This window comes from Malurus melanocephalus, unplaced genomic scaffold (genome assembly GCF_030028575.1).
Source record: "Malurus melanocephalus ecotype Western Australia unplaced genomic scaffold, MMel_1.1 scaffold_145, whole genome shotgun sequence".
Classification (NCBI taxonomy): Eukaryota; Metazoa; Chordata; class Aves; order Passeriformes; family Maluridae; genus Malurus; species Malurus melanocephalus.
In genome coordinates, this window is record NW_026623377.1 from 150664 (window position 1) to 169506 (window position 18843).

Sequence of the window (18843 nt, forward strand, 5' to 3'; positions counted from 1 at the left end):
CTTCCTTCCTTCCTTCCTTCCTTCCTTCCTTCCTTCCTTCCTTCCTTCCTTCCTTCCTTCCTTCCTTCCTTCCTTCCTTCCTTCCTTCCTTTTCTCATTTCATAACAGGTTTAGATGTATGCAGATATCAACTGGAACATTTAAAGATCATGCACATAATTCAAATGAAGATAGGTATTGTGAAGTATAAGACAGCTTCCCTTCCCAACTTATTGTTTGTTGTGGTTTTATGTATAGTGGATATAAGACTATTTGTGCTGTTTATATTGGTCCTAATCTTACTGTGAGTAGTTGTCTCAACAGGGAAGAACCCAAATAAAATTTACCTTGGAGTAGTTAATGAGGGTTGTAGAATTTTGGTTTAGCTTACAAAGAATTGAGACAGGATAAAACTATTTAAAAAATATTCAGGTTAGCTCCTATAGCTGTTAGAAAAATGATATACCAAGAGGTTAATGTTACATCTGGGAGATACTTCTTAAAATGTCTGAGTGCGTACATTTTTCATCAAATTCTGTCAGGGGTAACTTTGTCAGTGCAGCTTTGCCAGCAGGTTTGATAGAAAGCATTGCTGAAATCTAAGTGGGTTCTGGAAGTTAAATGTACCTGAATCAAGCCTGTATAAATCACTGTGAAATAGGTCCCATATAATCGCTTTAGATTGTCTCATGTAAATTTTGCATTTGAGTGTAGCTGAACAAGATGCATTTTTTTTATCCTTAAATAATCCCAAGGAACGGTGTAACCCGTGTTGATAAAATTGATAAAGGGTTCTTTATGGTTGAGAGAGACTGTAATTTCCTGATTGTTCTTCATGCCTCCCCTTGTGTTTTTCACTTTCATGCAGTTGTGCTGTTCAAGATGTATTGTATCCCCAAAGACTGCTTCCAGTAGCGTGGATCAAAGTAGTACCTATGAACACCCTAACTACCCAGAGTTATTTCTGAAAAATTAAACATGCTATGTTTGCTTGCACGCTGATTGGGGCACTCTGGCTGCTGATAGCAATCAGTATGAACTTCCCTACTGCTGATGTAATGATGATGAATGCTGTGACACTGCTATTTCAGACAGCTCTTCTCAGCGGATGCAAACCACTTGTTAATGAATTGAATACAACTATAGCTGCATCAAGTAAAGCAGGGAAACGTTTTACGTGTTTGGTTTTTTTTTTTTTTATTTTTTAATGCAACACATTAAAAGATATCCCTCAAAAAATTAAACCAAAAAGGGGCAGAAGGTTAAGTTTGCAAGAAACATAAACCAGTCTAACATGCAAATTGAGAATTTTTAGTGCTCACACTTCAGCACTTTGACCAAAGCAAGCAGTCTTGTCAAAGTCAGTGAGCCTTTTCCTAGCAATAAATATTTACATGGTCTGGTCTTTAAAACTAATGTATGCAATATAAATAAAATTATTTGAAAAGTAGTTCAGAGAGGAGAAGTGACACAGAGCAAAGATTTCTTGGAAAATTGAAATGTATGTTCAGAAAGGGTAAAGTTTCTTGCTCTTCCAAGCACAGGGCTGCTCCACTGGATTTGGTTAGTTTTCACTGTGAGTAAATGAACAAAAAGATGTGCATTTTTTTTCTCCCCAGTATATTAATATGATCATTTTTACTACTGTAAGGCACAGTTTTATAACCAACATACATAAGAACTGGAAAATACATAATATTAARTTATTTGAAGCAATTTTTTTTAGAATAAGTTTCCAACATATTGTCATTTGTTGATACTTCTTTTAAAAGACAGTTTTCCTCATTTAACTAGTTCATTCCAGTGGCTTGTTCCTAAAATTCCTCCAACATAATATGCAATTGGGGAAGGTTTACATTTATGTTTTAAAAAGAAGAGACACACCTGCAGGCAGGTTACTGTTTTGCAAGGGATTAGGTTTAAAATGGGGATCTGGAATTAATTKTGCAGTGGGTTCAGGCTTTAGGGAAATTACAAAAGGTTCAAGCATGGTTGAATGGAGAAAAGCCATGAATGTTTGCTTTCAGGAAGGAATGTTTATCCCTCTATTTACCTATGGAAGTTCAGGGTTTTGCCTGTATACTGTTATAGCCTTTTCTTGCCATTCATATGCACATGGAGATGCTGGATAGCTGATGAAACCAGCTTTCAGGTTTTTTTGAAAATGGAACTCCTTGCTGCGGATAGATCCAGATTGTCTCAGGCCTGGAGGCAGAAACAGGGAAGTCACTGACCCACATGCTTGAGAGAGACGTGTACCCTAATAGAAGCCACATTGTGTTTTAATGTGGAGACACTGTCAGGCTGGCTGATTCTTAGAATGCTTTTTGATAGGGGTTAACAACTAGTGGAAAAAAAATCTTTACATAATCCTGGACTTTTTTTTTTTTTTTTTTTTTTTTTTTTGTGTGTGTGTGAAATGCAATTTTTGTATTTCAGTACAGTATCTGACAGAAAATAAAAATCAGCCAAAATTGAGGAGAATAATTCTAGAAGAGGTGTGTCTGGCTTGTGTTTTCAACTTGGTCGTAAGGTAGTCTTCAGGAAAATAAAGATTTTTGTGGCACCATATTGATTTACTGATGACTGCTTCCCTATGGGGCATGCTTGGCAAAACATTGCAAACCACATTCCTCTAACTATTAATCCTCCATCTCTTCTGGCATTCCCCACCATGTGTACCACCATTGATATGTCACTGGAGGGTAGCTGCATCTGCAGGAATTCTTGCAGGTGTGTGAGCCACATGAGTGGRTTGGGAGCAGAAGAAGGAAGGCACGGGAGGAAAGGACTACAGTACTGGGGCTATTGGATTGTGTGGAGGGTGTGGAGCCGAGTAAGAAAGGTTACTCTAGTGGTGTTCCCTACTCCATGAATAAAAGCAGCCTTCTGAATGTAAACTAAGTAGACATGAACCAGAGCAGGTACCAAGGAGCAGTTGTTTATATTAGTTCTTGACCAGTTCTGCAATTTTCTGTCCAAAAATTTAAGTGCTGCTTTAGGCCTCTGTTCTGTATTGTTTTTCACACCAGGTAGTGTAAAACAAGTGATAGAGAGTGAAGAACATAGAATTATGTCTGCTAGTCTTCCAGGAAAGATGATCCCAAAGCACCAGAAAAATCTCATTCGCAGTCTGTTGGGGAAAGAAACAAAGTAGCCAATAGAATGGATGGTGTCAGTCTGACCAGACACGTATTGCTCTTGAATTGCGGATGACTTCAGATGCTTTTTATGCGATTAAGGCTGTCTCAAGTCCTTACAGTACCTTCATTTCTTTTCTGAACAGTGGTAGGATCAGTTTGCAATGGAGGTCCTGTCCTGTCCTGATGGAGAGGGGAAGGAGAAAGAGATAAGTGAGGAGGTGGAGATAAGTGAGGGCTGATTGCATACCTGCATAGACATCTGTATGGCAGGAGGCAGTGGAACCACTTTAAATACCTGTCATCATTTTTGTGACCTGTACCTACATGTTTCATGCCACTTCACTGGCCTTGTGGAGGCAGAATATCTGTCTTCCTCCTTTCTAGTAGAATAGGGACTYTTGGTCAAAAGAAACACACTTGTGAACCAAGGACCAAACAATAAGGGGGCGAGTTCTGGAGCTTCCTGTCCCACTTTTTCAAAGTCATATTCTTTGAAGCTAATGAAGATGCTGCCTCAATAGCAGTCTTGGCCCTTAGAAAAAAAAAAACAAAAAAAAACAAAGTAAAATAAGCACAACTGAAGATCTATAACTTTTTTTTTAATTCCTTCAGAGATCCATGGAAAGTTATTGAGAGAATGTTAAATAACTCAGAGGTTGTTAGTCAGAGGATAGGAGGGTACATTGAAGGATTCACTCATGCAGTGACTGGAGGCTGGGTAGAGGCAGATTTTGGTGTCTGTGTGGCCAGGGCTGTATAGAGAAAACAAACACCTTCCTCTCAGTGTGGGGTGAACAGCTTGGCAGGAGTACCAGCCTCCCCTCTCAACACTAATGCAAGGGACTGAAAAGCAAGATATTCGAGAAAAACTGACTAAACTGGGGATGCTCTTGCATAAGGTATGCAAGGGGAAAGAGGGAAGAAGTATATGGGAAGTTTGGAAAGGTGCTATTTACAGAGCTCATGTGAGAATTCTCCTCAAGAAGATTTGTGCATTGGTGGATAAAAATGAGGGCTGTTACATGTTTAGTATTGCTAGATCTCTCCTACTCCAACTTGAAGACACCTGACATTCCCCTTAGTGTTCTGGTAGGAAGTTGTTTCACAGATCACGATAATATTTATCACAGTTTCACAGATAGATCTTGAGAGTAATCTTAGAAATACCAGGTTATGGCAGGCAGAGSTTTTCCTGTTTTTAGCAAGTAAGAAACTCAGGAGAAGAAAAATGCCTTGCCAAAGCTTAGACAATAGGTCAGTGGCAGAGAGTTTCTGATATCTAGCCCAGTTCCTTGGCTGTGCTGCCTAGTTAAATAATGATTCATTTAGTGATTGGGCTCTGCTTTGATCCCTACTGTATAACAATGAGGCTTTGGAGTATTTTATTGTACTATTAAAAAGAACTTCTACTAGGAAGGTGGGAAGGGGAAAGTTTACTAGATAGCTGTGTGTGTGATGAATTGGCTTTGTACCCTTTTTTTGGTTTGTTGTTGTTTCTTTATTTTTGGACAGTCAGTATTGGGGAAACGGGTTACTAATACAATTACACTTCATTATAAATTACTTGATGGATTTTTGAAGCCTTTTAAAATTTTTGTTTAAATGGTGTCCTAGAAGTGTGTGACTTTCTTCCATTTTAGACTCATTTCACTAATGCTCAGAGCAGAACACCTTTTGTTTGTTGCCGTTGCATAGATTCATGTTCAAACTACCAAAGTACTGAGGTACTTGATTCTAAGCATGGTTTGTGCTGAATATTGATGATTTGTGTAAAGCTCACTTGGACAGATAGGTGTGCATCAAGTTGAGCTGCAGACTGGTGCTTGGAAAATTCTGTGTCCTTCACAGCCTAAAATCCCTGCAGTCTTGGGGCCTAGTGTGCCTGCACTGCTGCACAAGCAGGAATACCCTTTCAGAAGTTTCTTGGGTTTCCAACAGGAATGCAAAATATCTGAGATTAAGGAAAAATTATTTGTGGGGTATAAAATGAATCTATTATTTGAGATGACACTGAGAACAGCCAGGAGAGGCAAAATAACCAGATACACACACCTCTAAAGAGCTTTCTATTTCCAGCATTTTCATGCAAAAGAAGGTGATCTCACTATCTGCCACCAGCAATAATATTTGTCTTTCCCTGTGGTTTTCGGGGTGTTTCGCCAATGCACTTTTGTTTGAGTTAGATTTCTGAACAAACAAAGTGAGAGATGTTTACATGAGTAGCAAGGTGTAGAGATAGACAGGATAATTCCTGCTGTAATATATTCCAACACCATGAATGTTGAAATTTAAATATTTGGCTTCTAGAGTCAACATAAAGGTCTGTCTTGATTTTTTTTTTGCCTTGTTCCAAAGTGCTCTGGACATAAGAAAAAAGTACTGGCCTTTTTTTTCTCTGGATCCATTAAAACCCTACAGAACTGAAAAAAATGGACCTACCCATCAAACAGCACAGTGGTTTGTGATGCTGATTCTGTTTAAAGGGAAACATATTTTTGGTGTTAGTGTTTCTTTAAATTCCTCAGGAATTCATGCATGCAAACATGATTTGATGAGCATACAGAACTGTGAACTGCTAATTCAGTTGTGCTCCAGGCTCTTCTTCAGGTGAGAGGGGTGAGAAGTTTTGGACTAAGCTTTCAAACAGTCTTTAAAGTTTATGACTCTCTTTTTTCGTTCAGATATTAGTGCAAGGAGAGCTGAAGTAATGAGAAGTCATCATGGAGGCGCAGTCCCATAGCTCTACCACGACTGAGAAGAAAAAAGTGGAGAATTCCATCGTGAAATGCTCCAGTCGAACAGATGTCAGTGAAAAAGCTGTTGCCTCCAGCACAACTTCCAATGGTGAGTAACAGCAGGGATTTACTAGCAGCCAAACCTACAGTAATTTTATGTTCACTGCATTCCTTGTGAATTGAGCATTTGCACCTGGATCAGTGTTTGTTCTATGGAAAGGCTAAAGAAAACGAACGGAGGAGGGGTGGTGGTGGTGGAAAGTGRTAGGATACAATAAGGCCTGTTTTGGCGTCAGGCATAGTCTCTTTCTTCCAGATGTTCTMATTTAAGATGTAAATGTGCTAAGTTATTTATTATAGGAAGTTCCTGGTTTTGGCATTTTGGAAATTGCCTTGATTAGTCTGGCAAGGCTTGYAAGTGCTTTGCATTTGGCCATTGAAATCTCTTACACTAGTTAGGTAATTAGTTATTACTATAGAGGCAGAAGTAGGTCTGTCAAAATTAATGGCAAAGGGTTTTTTTTCTCTTTTTTTTTTTACAAATAAATTTCTTTCTCACAAAGGGCTGTCCCACCTTCTCGAAATTCCTTAATGGCCAGGAACAAAACATCAAGCTAAGTGTGTATCCTCTGGTGGATTCATTTCAAAGTTGTGAATGTACAGCCTGTAGATTTCCAAAGCTGGATAGTTTGCTTAATTCTCCCCAGAGATTATCTCAGTTGACAATTTTACATATTCCCTGCCTCTCTAAAGAGTGTGAACTAATCCCAACCCGAGACCTTTTTCCATTGTTTGATGTAAGAGGACTGAGCATATTGGTTCCTACTAATGCAAAACCCTTGTTGCACTAGGAAAGTAAATTGCTGGAAATGGTGTGGAGAGAGTTTAGACCTGTGGAGTTTGGATAGTTGCAGATTACCTGTTATTTTTTACAAATCAGTCTAGTAATGACTAAAACTAGAAGATGCTTTTCTGTATRTTTTGTAGTCCTGGTGTATTTCTGGAAAAAACATTTTCTGTTCACACTTTCTACTTCCATCATGCTCATTCATCTGGGCTTGTGGTCCAGGTCAGGTTCTCACTGTGATGTCTTGAATAAAGGATTCTGCTTTCTCAGAGAAACAGGTATCTCCCACTACACTCCAGCAGAAAATACATTAATTCTACAGCCATACTAAAGGGGAATCTCTGTGGGTCAGTAAAAATTAGATGGCACCTGCCCAGTATCCTTCTGTGTGACTGGACTTGAGATTCAAAGCAAACTCAACACCTGCTGACTTACTAGATGGAATTGATCCCCACGAGAGTTTAAAAACTCTTGAGCAGCTATGGAAAAAGTTGCATCAGTTTTCTAAGGCATATGAAATTAGATCCTCAGCTGGTGTAAGTCAGCACAGATCTGTTGCTGTCAATAGAATTACAGTGGTTCACRTTAGCTGAAGAGGTCCCTATTGTATTTTTTTTAAATCGATAATAGGATTTTCCACATTGGCCCAACTTTTCAAACAGATGCACCGTTAAACACATATGCATATTTTTTGATGTGTCAGGGGTTTGTACTCAAACTCAGTATTAGCATTAATCTTTGCTTGGGCTAGCTTGAATGTTATTGGTGAACATTTAGATTTAGAGGGCTAAAATAAAAACCTTCAAGATGTTTTTGCCTAATTCTGACACTGATCTACCCTGTGTTAAAGTATTTTTCTTTCTTTAATGGTAGTATTAGTACTTAACTACATGCTTCACCTATGTGGAGTATTAATGCACGGCAGGGGCATCAAACTCCCAAAAGCTGGAAAGACTGAAAGTCTAATGAATGACTACTCAGTTTTGTTGCTGGAATTATCTCCTACTAGTGGAAGGAGATGCTGATGTAGTACACTTCCTGGGGCCYAAGGTTTCGGCTTTCTTAAGACAATGACAGTTAACTTTGTTTTCAGTGGGTGGTGGCCTTGTTAGTCTCTGTATTTAAGGAAGTCATAAGGATCTCCAAGGTTTGGGTTTCTAATCTACGTTCATGCATAACAGAGCAAACAAGGTGCAGAGTTGGGCTTCAAAGAGATGAAAAGCTTGATTCCTTCTTTGATATGAAAAATTTCCTCCTAGTCTAGAGACTTCATAAAGCATGTACCAAAAGAAATACTAGTACTAAAATTAGGAACTTAAATGTAGGTTTTACTGTTGCAGTGTTTTGAAAGTTTTACTCCGTGCAGATGATTGTCATGATAATGATTTTGGTTACAGGGGCAATTTGCATGAAAGCTGGAGCTTGCATCGAATTTGCATCTTTTGTTCTTTAATGCTGGAATGAATATTACTAAAGAAACATCATCAGTTGCTATAAGACACCACTCCTACAAAACACACAGYTTTTGTCAAATCAGTGCCTCTTTTTTTTTTTGCAAAGGGCTGTGGTAGTGTTAAATGTCGTGATTTGCATTTGAATGCTATGTTAAACAAGGTAAGGTACCCTTAAAAATAACAAAAGGACAGAATGATCCCTGCTAGTTTCAGAAGACTGATGTCATTGCAGAGCAACATCTGCCTATCATACCAATATGTCACCCCAAAATCACGTCTAATATCAGTGCTTCTGTCCTTCTGGACAACTCATGAGTTAACAATATTTGCAGGGTAACATACTTAAGTGACACCTGCCTCTAAGGTGTGATGGACAAGTTAGTATTTTCTCAGCAGATAGCTCTGCTGTCTTCTGGAGTCAAAACKTGGATCATAAATAGATGGAAAGCTGCTGGTTATGGCTTTTAAGCAAAGCTTACAGTTGTGGAGAAACAAAGAAAATGCCATTATTTCAACAGCTCCCAGAAATGAGTGACACACCCAGAAGCAGGATCTATGTTAAGATGGCTGTTGAGTGTGGAAAACTTTTAAATCATATGGTTTGCAGACTGTACATTGAAGAGTTTGGTGTAAACCTAGATGCAAGGGAAAGAAAGTGGGAAAGGTGACCTGGAAGGAGAACTCACATGTTAATCTGAACAACACAGTGCAAGTTCTGAGGCTCAGACTAAGGGTGTCCTTTGGAGGGTACCAGCTGCATTGTGTCACAAACAGTGAGCAGGCATGGGCCACAGTTTACATATGAGCCACTTCTGCTGAGTTTCTGTCTTTACTTAATATTGTAGAGATTTCTGCTGCACTCACCTGACAATAAACTCTTGACTGTATTGCTGAGATATGTGCAGTGTGTTAGATATGGACCTGCCAGCATTTCCATTATAAACCCCACATTTTGGGATTTATAACAAAGCCATTAAAATATGTTCTGGGGTGAAACATGTACTGGAGAAAATGAAAACTTCTTTTAAAATACATGTGATCAAAAAATTTGAAAAAAATTAGTAATTTGTATTAACTAAGAAAAATCTTTGGTGCACTTTAATTCCCAGTGGGACCACTCTTGCTTTGTTTTGGATTCCTTTTTGCAAGCTTTTGATTTTTTTTTCGTGTTTCATTTTGTGCGCCTCAACCAAACTGCATGCAGTTTACTAGGATACATTCCATTGCAAATTGTTCCTTTTCATCCTTTGTCTGACTGCTATATTTACTGCTAGGCCAATATCCAGGGGCACAAAAACTACTTAAGAAGGCTGCTAATGGAGATGTTAATTCACAAAAGGCTGTATGAATAAAAAKTTTATTTTAGGATGTAAAGTAAGCTTAGTTTTGTGTATGGTGGGACTTGATAACCTCAGACTGATCTGCTTTGGCAAGGTAATAGCAACAACAAATAAATAGCATTTATGTCATGACTGTGCCACTCATATTATACTGGAGTAGAGGCCAGTGCCTGGACCACCTCACAAACACGGGGTTGTGCTGTCACATGCACATTGGTGCCACTTTTCTGGAAACAAAGCACTAAGACTATTCCTTACCATGTCAGAGCATGGATTTAAGTAGTTCTGAAGGTTGCTGCAAGCACACAGATTTCTACCAAGTTGTGCGAAGAATGGCTTTCTTACCAGTGGTAAAGAAATGTCTTCTTACCAGTGGTAAACCATTGATAAACTCATTAAGATTGTTTCTGTGCTCCCATTGGAGAGCCTTCGGCTGGTGTTGCAGGTCACAAAACCTGCCTTGCTGGATAATACAGTACCTCCTGTAATTTCAAGTAATTTCAGGATTAGAAAGAAATCAGGTGGATGCTGGAAATGTTGCAGGAGCACACACAGTGACTTGCCTTGCTGAATTGTGATGAATGCCTGTGTGAAGGCTTGTCCTGGACTGCTCCTCCAYGCTGCTCCTTGGCCCCTGTGCCTCGAAGCTTGACGGATGAGCTGTCTGAGACCAGCAGCACTCTGAGTCCATATGTCAGGCCGAGTGCTGCAGTGCTGGAGCACAAAGCTGCTGCCGCGCCCTGCCTGTGCAGCTGTGCTGCCTGCAGTGGTGYAGTGCCCTCTCGCACTCCGGCGCCGGGAGTCGCCAGCCTTCCCGAGCACTGCAGTAAAGTCGGGAACTTCAGTCCGGTGAACTTAAGCAAATGCCTTGCTTTAGCCCCAGGACTGGCTCTGTTTGCCCTAGTAATGTGGGTATTTGCATGTTACAATTAGGCAGTGTCTGTATTGCTTTACCAGGCTGGTTGCTTTGCCTCTGTGTTCTGTAGGTGAATTGGATTTGTTTTCAGGGTACTTCCTAACAGACTTTGACCAAAAAAACCCATACTAATTTAACACAGCCCTTGGCTCAATGCCATTTGTTTTTTTCACTTAATCTGTACCATAAATATAATTTTTTTTTGCCTTATTTGCAAAAAAGTAGAGGGAATTTCTGTAAGGACTGAACTGATACTCATACGAGGCAAAGCTGCACTTCACAGCGCTGCTTGGAGAACATTAGGAAATTGYGATGCTTTATTCAAAACTGGTTTATTTACTGTTTAGCTTGTGAATTTTGTTGGTGACTCAAATTCTTCCCTCTTTTGGACATTTTGGCTCAAAACTGGTGTTCTTAATGTTGCATTAAAACAATGCAGTTATTGTGTAGGAATTCCTTCAGTGTCTGACAGGCAAGCACTTATTTTCAGTTTGATATGTTTTGTCTAGTTTTTGACCCATGAGCTTGTTCAGTGTAATCTGATATTTCTTATTAACCTATTACTCTGCCTTAAATAAAAGCTAATTATAAACGTATGTAGGTTGTGGACTTGACTACCTTTATCAGAATCAGATAGTTATTGAGCACATATCAACTTTAAAGTGATAGAAAGCAGAAATTATTATCTTAATGGTGATGTAATTTAAAACCAAGCTTGATAGATGAATAAATGAAAGGAAGTTCATGTACCCACTTTGATTCTTTTAGAAGAAGAGCCAGCTTCATCTAGGTCTTTTTCTTTTTCCTTCTTCGTACTAGCTCTTTCAGGGTTGATTGAAGGAAGTATTCAGCAGTCCGCAGCACCATAAGAGTCACATTTCCTGTTTAAACATTCAGTTACTTGTTTGTCCTGCTGCTTGCTTTCAAGCCTCACCATAAAATAGGTGTTAATCATAATACCCATTCTTGGCCCCCTCGTGGGGCTGATGTGCTCAGGGTCCCTTTGAGAGGTCAGGGTTCAAAAGAGGTTGTTAGGTATCAAGAAACATTGCCTGTACTATTTTAGTGACTTGTAAATTGAGTCCTGAATTGATTAAATGAGTCCTGATCCTACAAAGTGATCAGGAGATGCCACCCTCTTCCCCTGAAATCAAAGGGGATGTGGGGGCCCTCTTCACTTTTCATTTTCAGGTCAAGGAGGAGACAATATCCTGTAGTGTTAGTTACTGGAAATGATGATTTCAGTGTTCGTGTTTTTCTGACAATTTTGATTTTTAGCAAGACAAATACTGCACATAATCACTATTTACAAGTGGTATAGAGCAGCATGAAAGTTAAGGGTAGAGTGGCCACATGTGCTAGCCCAGAAAAGTAAGGGCAAAGACCTGAACTTGGAAGATTTTTTCTAACTTTTTGTTCTAATATTTGCAGCCAGGTTGTAAGAGGATAAACTTAGAAGAAGGTACTTTCCCTAGAGGAGAATAGGCTCCCCTGATGCTTGGAAGTATTGGAAGTGAAAGTATTGGAGGCTGTAATTTAGTGGGGACTGCACGTTTTGGTGTATTGTAATCTGATGTGAGTAGCTGATTAAATACATGTTCTTTTGGAGTAATGCACCCGTGGTCCTTTATGCTTACTAATAAAATTTCAGTCATCAGGTTATGGCTCATTGTAGACTGTAATAATTCATTCTGCYTGATACTATTTTCTAGTGTTTTTCCTCAGTGAGCCAGCCCTACCCTTACCCCACTCTAAATCCACTGATCTGCAAGTGCAATACAGTATTGCTTCATTAATTCTGCCGAGATTTCCCTCGTCTTTCCCCCCCTTCTCTCCCCTCCCTGCAGTGGKTAATAGCATAAGGGATATTAAATGTCAATCCTCCTGTATCCCTTTGCAAGTTCCAGAAAGAGATGATTGAGTGGCTTATCCCTGCAATCACTGTAATCAGTAAGTAATGACTTAACATCCTGCTGGATAACACGAGGTGGAATCAGGAGAAAACATTAGTTAGCAGCAGAAGCTTGCTACTTGGATGAGGTGGAGGTGAAATTTAGGAAATTATACACTAGGAAGATTTTTATGTTTCTGAAAAACAAAAGAAAGTGTCAACCCTAAACCACCCAAGGAACCATATTAAAATTGTACCTGGGTTTTGACATAGAAGTGTTAATAATAAAAAGGTTTAAAGTGTGTCTCTGCAGTATGGTGCCGGTGCCATGCTCTCTGTCTTGTGCTTTGCAGGAGTCTAGTGTCATTTAGAACTCAAAAAATACAGTCCATAGTGCTGGTGAGGAGGAAGCGACCAAGAGGTTTGATTTTTAGAAGGAAAAAGGCTGCTGGCAGCTGAACCTTCGATGATATTGTTAGCCTTCCAGAAAAGGGCTCACTCTGCCATCAAGTGCTGGTCTCATGGGAAGATATCCTAAAAGAGAAAGGGTCTCCTAATGAGCTTGCACTGCTGTGCCAGCCCATGCCACGGAAGTGGGGAGGCTGCATGGCAGGACCACTGCTGCCCCAAGGGGTGGCATCTTCCTCCTAGCTRCTGGAAATGGGTGTCAACAAACAAATGAATGCCAGGCTGCTTAGGAGGATTGGAAGGGCACTTAGAAAATCAAGGTAGAAAACTTCCTGGATCYTGGGTCCCAAAAAAGAGAATCTGCAAGTGAAGGAGCTATGCAGAGCAGATCAACTTCTYAAAGTAAATAAAAAAGAATTTTAAAAAATCCTTTTAATTGACTTAGAGCTAGGCAACCCCTCCGGCAGGCACAGTACTTGGCTTTACAATCTGAACTATTAAGGCAGTAGAAGTAATTAAATTACTTAACAGGTTTTCAAATGGCATTCATATTTTCTCRATGTTTTCTATTTCGTATCTGTCTTCAGTTAAAAGGAAATAGTCAGGCATCAGTGTTGCATTTGATTATATCCCTGCGCTGTATGTTTCTATTTACATGCTCCCCCTTTCTTTTTTGTCTTCTTTTGCAGAGGAATCAAAACTTCAGCTTCTGCTTAAATAGAAATTATTACTAAATGCATATGCCTATAAGTGGGAGAAGTGAGCTAAGGGCATAGTCTGATTATATAAAGAAGGTGCCACATTAAAACTACATTGTCTGTATTCTTTCCAAGCTATATCTCATTATTTTGGGGTGAGAGTGGAAGGGGAGGGAGTGCATTCTTTTGCCATCCCAGCTAAAAGGGAATGAGATGGATTTTTAGTGCTGTGTTATTATTTCCCATTAAAAGTCTTTGCCTTTGATGTAAGCTGCAAATGGTCACAATTTAATTTGCAGATTCTATTTTTGTTCATAAGCTGGCAATTCGGAAAAAATATTTCCTTGTAAATGTGATCTAGACCTACTGGTGAATGCATACTATAAGTGTGTAGAGGCTCTTTGAAAAAGAGAAGTGCACAGGAAATACTGGGTTTTGTGCAGATGATTTTAAAATTCGGCTTATAAAGCATTAAGTGTCAGATTTTCAAAAAGCAGGTTCTCATCTTGTGTCTGCAGTCAGCTGGAGTCTTGCTATACAGGGGCGCATTCTTTGTACATGCCAGCCACTTAAAATATGCTGTTTTCCATTCATTTAGTACGACTTTTCATGCATGTTCCACATGCAGCCAAGTGGAAACTTAAGTCCCACGCATGCAATAGCTTGAAAATGCACACAGATGTCCCATACTAAGGGGATTTTTTTTTGTTATGTTTAATAAAACAGGTTTATACTGATGCAGTTTTTCCTAAGATGGGATAATAAATTGCTGAAACTGAAGTTAGTATTGTAGACCATGTGCTCTCTCTCTGCCCCTGTTGTGTGCTTGCTTTTCTCATCTTTTCCAGTGTAGGGGTTCATACATAACAACAGAGGATTTTCTGTGTGGAAAAGTTCCTTCTGGGCCTGACCAGCAGTGTTTTCCCCTCCTCCTGGTCGCTCACTTTTCTCTCCTTCTTTCTCTCCTTTTTCTTCTCTCTCTTTTCTTTCCTCTTTTTTTTTCCCCCTCTTTTCTTTTAGTTTTCAGAAAGTTGAGTTCCATCCCAATTATTAAATCTTCGGAGACCATTCCCACATGGTTCTGTAAATGGTAGCTTCATCCTGAGTTCTTTCATCTCTTTTCCTGCTCTCCTGGCTTGACAGTTGAAAAGGTCTGACTGTGCCACACAATGGTTTGATTGGTTTCTCTAGGGGAGGCTTTACCCTGCCTCATCATTCGCCAGGCAGGTGGACCAGAAAGTCTCTTGATTCTTTTGTTGCCTCTCAAAGTCCGAGGTCTTTGACTGAATAAATCCTCCGTCATGGGATAATTTGCTAAAAGGAGACTGAAAGATGTGAGAGAAAAGCCTTACTACTTGGGTGCTGAATTAATGAAATAACTGGGCCTTGGAGTTTGCAATTGAAAAATCACCAGGAATGCAATGGGTGGAGACAGGCTTCAGAATRCAAGCCCGTTACTTCCCTGTAATAAACTATGAGAGCTTTAAATGATATTACTAAATACGCCGGCTCGCCTGGCCGCCTCCGGTTATTTGCATTTGCAGCCCCGTTCGTTCGTTTGGTGGGGGAAGCCCGAACAGAATAAAAGCTGTTTTGGTACAGCGCCTAGTTAGTCATTAGATTATTACGAGGGGCTGGAAAGAATTCCATATGACAGAACTAGGGTTGAGTTAACACAGGACGAAAAGTAATTTACAGATAGGCTGTCCTCAGCCATCTTCGTAGCCCCTGATAAGGTTTCATTTCAGAATGGATAGGCGACATTTCCACTTACGGGCCCATTCTGCGACACCTGTGATAACAGCTTCTGGATCCTAATTGAAATTGGTTTCAAAATGGATTTTCACTTTTCTCTGTCTGTGGAAAATATTGAATGAACTCAGAGCTGCCATAGAGAATCCCAGACCTTGGAAAATGCAGCAAGAAGCCAGGATCATCTTTCATAACTGTGTCGATGATATGACAGTTTTGTTATCTGTCTTATTAATGAAATCATTGATCACCTGATGAGGGAGATAATAAACTACATTTTTTCTGCAGTTCAGGAAGCTCAATTAGATTTTTAAAAGTACAGATGGAGAAAAACTAAGCCAAAACAATGAAGTGAGTGTTTTCAGGTCTATTTGCTTTTCTTGAAGATTTTTTGCATGGAAGAAATCTCCGAGATGGTAAAATTTTGACTGCATTTTGAGGTTATTGAAAGTAAAACAAATCTGATGCTTGTGTTAAGACTTTTTTTTTTTTTTCTTTTTTGTTGCTTTTAACAAACTGCGCTAAGTAAATAACACTTAAGTCCTAGTAAGTGCCATGGTAACTCAGATGAAAGGAGAAACAAGGGAGCTCAATTTTAGCTGAAGTGGGATTAGTGATCCAAACTGTCTGAATACCCTGATGTGGACAAAGGCTGGTGCTAAATTTATTGAATGCTTTCCATGCTGCTGGTTCTCCTCAAAACTTTTTCTTCTCTAAAAGTGGATGTCAGCCTTAAGTTCTTAAAGCTCCTCAGACATTCTGGAAAAATAAGGTTGTATTTTTCTTTTTTTCCTCTTTCCTCTTTTTCTTTTTCTGTTTTCGTTTTTGTTTAATTAATGGAGTTGAGGAGATTTTTAAATGCAAGCAAATGTAATAAACTGCCTACTCAGGATGAAATGTATGTGCAGGCTTCAAAAATAAATTTGGAAAGGATTTTGTGATATGTTGTTTCCCTGGCTGTTTTCTAATTATTGGGGAAAGAGATATATTTGTTGTTTGTACTTCGTTGCTTTGGAATGTATGCTGTATTCCTTGAGGAAGGTGGGAAGGGATAGTTTTTCTGAAGAGAGATGCCAGTGGCTTCTCATATTTCACTGTGAATTGTATCCTAGGTGTTTTCTTCAGTCCCTCCACTGGTGTGGGTCAATCTATCCCCCTTTTTAGGCTTGAAAGGGGAGCCCTGATCAAAGGCTTGAATGATGTCACTGATCTCTGGTGATTGATTAGGAACAGAAGTTCTGGAGCATTTTGCATGTCAGCCTTTACCTTATTGCTTCAAATCCATTAGTGTCTGTCCATTAGGGTAGCTTTCGGTCAGGAAAGAATAACCCCTGCACATATATATGCATCTATATACACACATAGAAATATGTCCCACAGGTAAATGTGTCTGTAGAGACGAGGAAGAGGAAATTGTACAGGTTCCATGGTCTGAGATATAAAATATTTCCCTTTAATGTGAAAGGAAACACTTTTTATTGGTCTGTGGTAACACAGGGACTGTTTATTAATTGCTAAAACTCCTGGGTGTAATTCTTCTCTGTTCTTCTGCAGCTTCTCTCACGGATTTAAATTCATATAGGTCTGTCTCACATTGGGTTTTTGGCTGCTTTACCATCATTTGCTGCAGTTTTCCCTGAGAGGAATCATGCCTCTGCTTGTTATTTCTTTTCCGTGCCTGGGGTTCACGTTGAGATCTACTGTGCGTGTCAGTGGCTTAGAGATATTTTTTAATTAGAGATTGAAAAATAAATATTTTAAACCTTCAGGTTTTTTTTTCAGAAAGTTGGAGCTAGCCAAAATGTATGTTAAGCTGCTAAGAGAAAACATCTTTCATTTGTAAAAGAGTAGCAGTCCTCTGACTCACAGTGGTGTGGGAGATCGGACAATGGGGTTTACTCGTCTACAGAGGAGYGGTGTGCCTGAGCAAGCAGTACAGGACTTGCATCTGACTTCATTGTGGTACAGATGAGGAGGATGGGTAGTGCAAAGCTGCAGTCCATTCCTAAATATCCTGCTTCTAACTGTATATTGTGATTTGAATGATGAGCTTAAAAACCCCACAGAGACTTTAAGAAGCTGGAGTTATTAATTATTCTGTTAAAGGCAAGTTTTCAGTATGTAAGGTTATTAAAAAATGTCAGTGCTATTTTTGTGTATCTCTTTTCCCCTTTCTTTTTAGTAGGCTGGCGTTCTCTCTCTCTCTCTCTCTCTCTCTCACACACACACACACACACACACACACAAATCTCCTTCACTCTCTCTTTTGCTGTTGTGCATTTCACACCAGGAGATGACAAGTCTTGTGATTGCAGTAGAGGCAACTGAAAGAAAATAAAAAGAGAGTTCTTTTTCTCTGGTGCTGGCCCATGAACATACCGTAAAAATTGGATTAGACACACCTAGACTTGGGATTGATTGCATCTTGAATGGGAAATTAGAACATCTGAAAAATTCCTTTTTGGATGGAACAGAAGCACAAGAAGGAAAAGTTGGATGGAAACCAGAGAAGAACTGTAAATCACTATTGAAGTTACTTCCTATGGTTTACCATTGGCTGTGAAAGAAAATTGCCTCGGGCTTGTTTGTAGCTAATTCCCTCTATAGAAAACTTCAATTTGTGGACTGGCCTCTGAACGGGATTGATAACTCTGTTTATAGACCAGGATGGGTATCTAAAGATAACAGATAATGCAAATGAGCCTTTTTTTTGATAAGCCAGGGAAGCAATTATGGATACAAGTTGGTTGATGGATTTCAGAGTGCTTTTTCACAGATTATAGATTTTATTTCTTTTTTTTTTTTTTGCATTATAGTTTTCTTAGCAGTGTTAGAAGAACAAAATCAAAGTCATTGGAATAGAGCTAAAAAGATGGAGTGGTTGATATAACCAGCTTTCCTACCACTTGTAAACATAGTGAATCAGATTTAAAAAAATAAACAGGCAGTCCTCAGCCTTCTCTGGGAGAAATATGATTTGATAAAAATGTGTGTTTAATATTCAATTTACAGTTTCATCTGAAGTGTGTAAACCTAGATGTCCCGTGGGAGTTTACAGCCCATTCCAACTTTAACTCAGATAAAATGTTCCTCATAAACTGTCTTCCTGCTTTTATTTTTGAACTKGTATTTCTGCTGGGGAGGAGGAGGGTGGAGGCTAGACCCTGCCAGTTGTTGAAGGCTCCCTGGGGTGCTCAGCATCTGTGATGAGCCCTTAAGCCTGGGCTGGTTTCAGTGCTAGGAGCACGGCATAGTGTTGCAGCGTGGGCTCACTCAGGAGACGGCTGCACTGCATGTTGTGTTTCTCTCTCGACTCTACAGATTTTCCCATCGGAGGTGCCTGGGAATCCTCAGCTTCTCACAGCCAGGATGTCTCTAAGGCTGGGGACTGTATCATCTGGAGGTCAGAGGGAGGTTTGGTATTCTCTCCCCACCTCAGGTGTTTTGCTTAACTTGCTAGTAGTTCAAGCTTCTGTGAGTTACAGGGAGTACAGGTCCCTGGGGAGGAGCCTGTGCTTTCCTTACCCCTCAGGGCTCATGGGGCTGCTCTTAGCTGCCTGCACCCTGCGGGTCAGGGAAATGCATCCCTCTCTGGGCTCAAACCAGGGAGTGTGACTTGCAGGATCCACAGTAAGACATGGGGATGAGACAAAATTAACCCTGTAAACGGTGACCCTAAG

The 18843-nt window shown here is 39.7% G+C and overlaps 1 protein-coding gene across 2 annotated transcripts in view; it reads left to right on the plus strand.

Moving 5' to 3' along the window:
* Window positions 1-18843, plus strand: part of GLI3 (GLI family zinc finger 3) — a 202867-nt gene that overhangs the window by 8769 nt on the left and 175255 nt on the right. For both annotated transcript variants that reach the window (XM_057371346.1, XM_057371347.1), the window contains exon 2: window positions 5804-5966. In XM_057371346.1, coding sequence (XP_057227329.1) covers window positions 5843-5966 — 124 coding nt within the window. In that variant the 5' untranslated portion in view covers window positions 5804-5842. The remainder of the gene's footprint in view (window positions 1-5803; window positions 5967-18843) is intronic.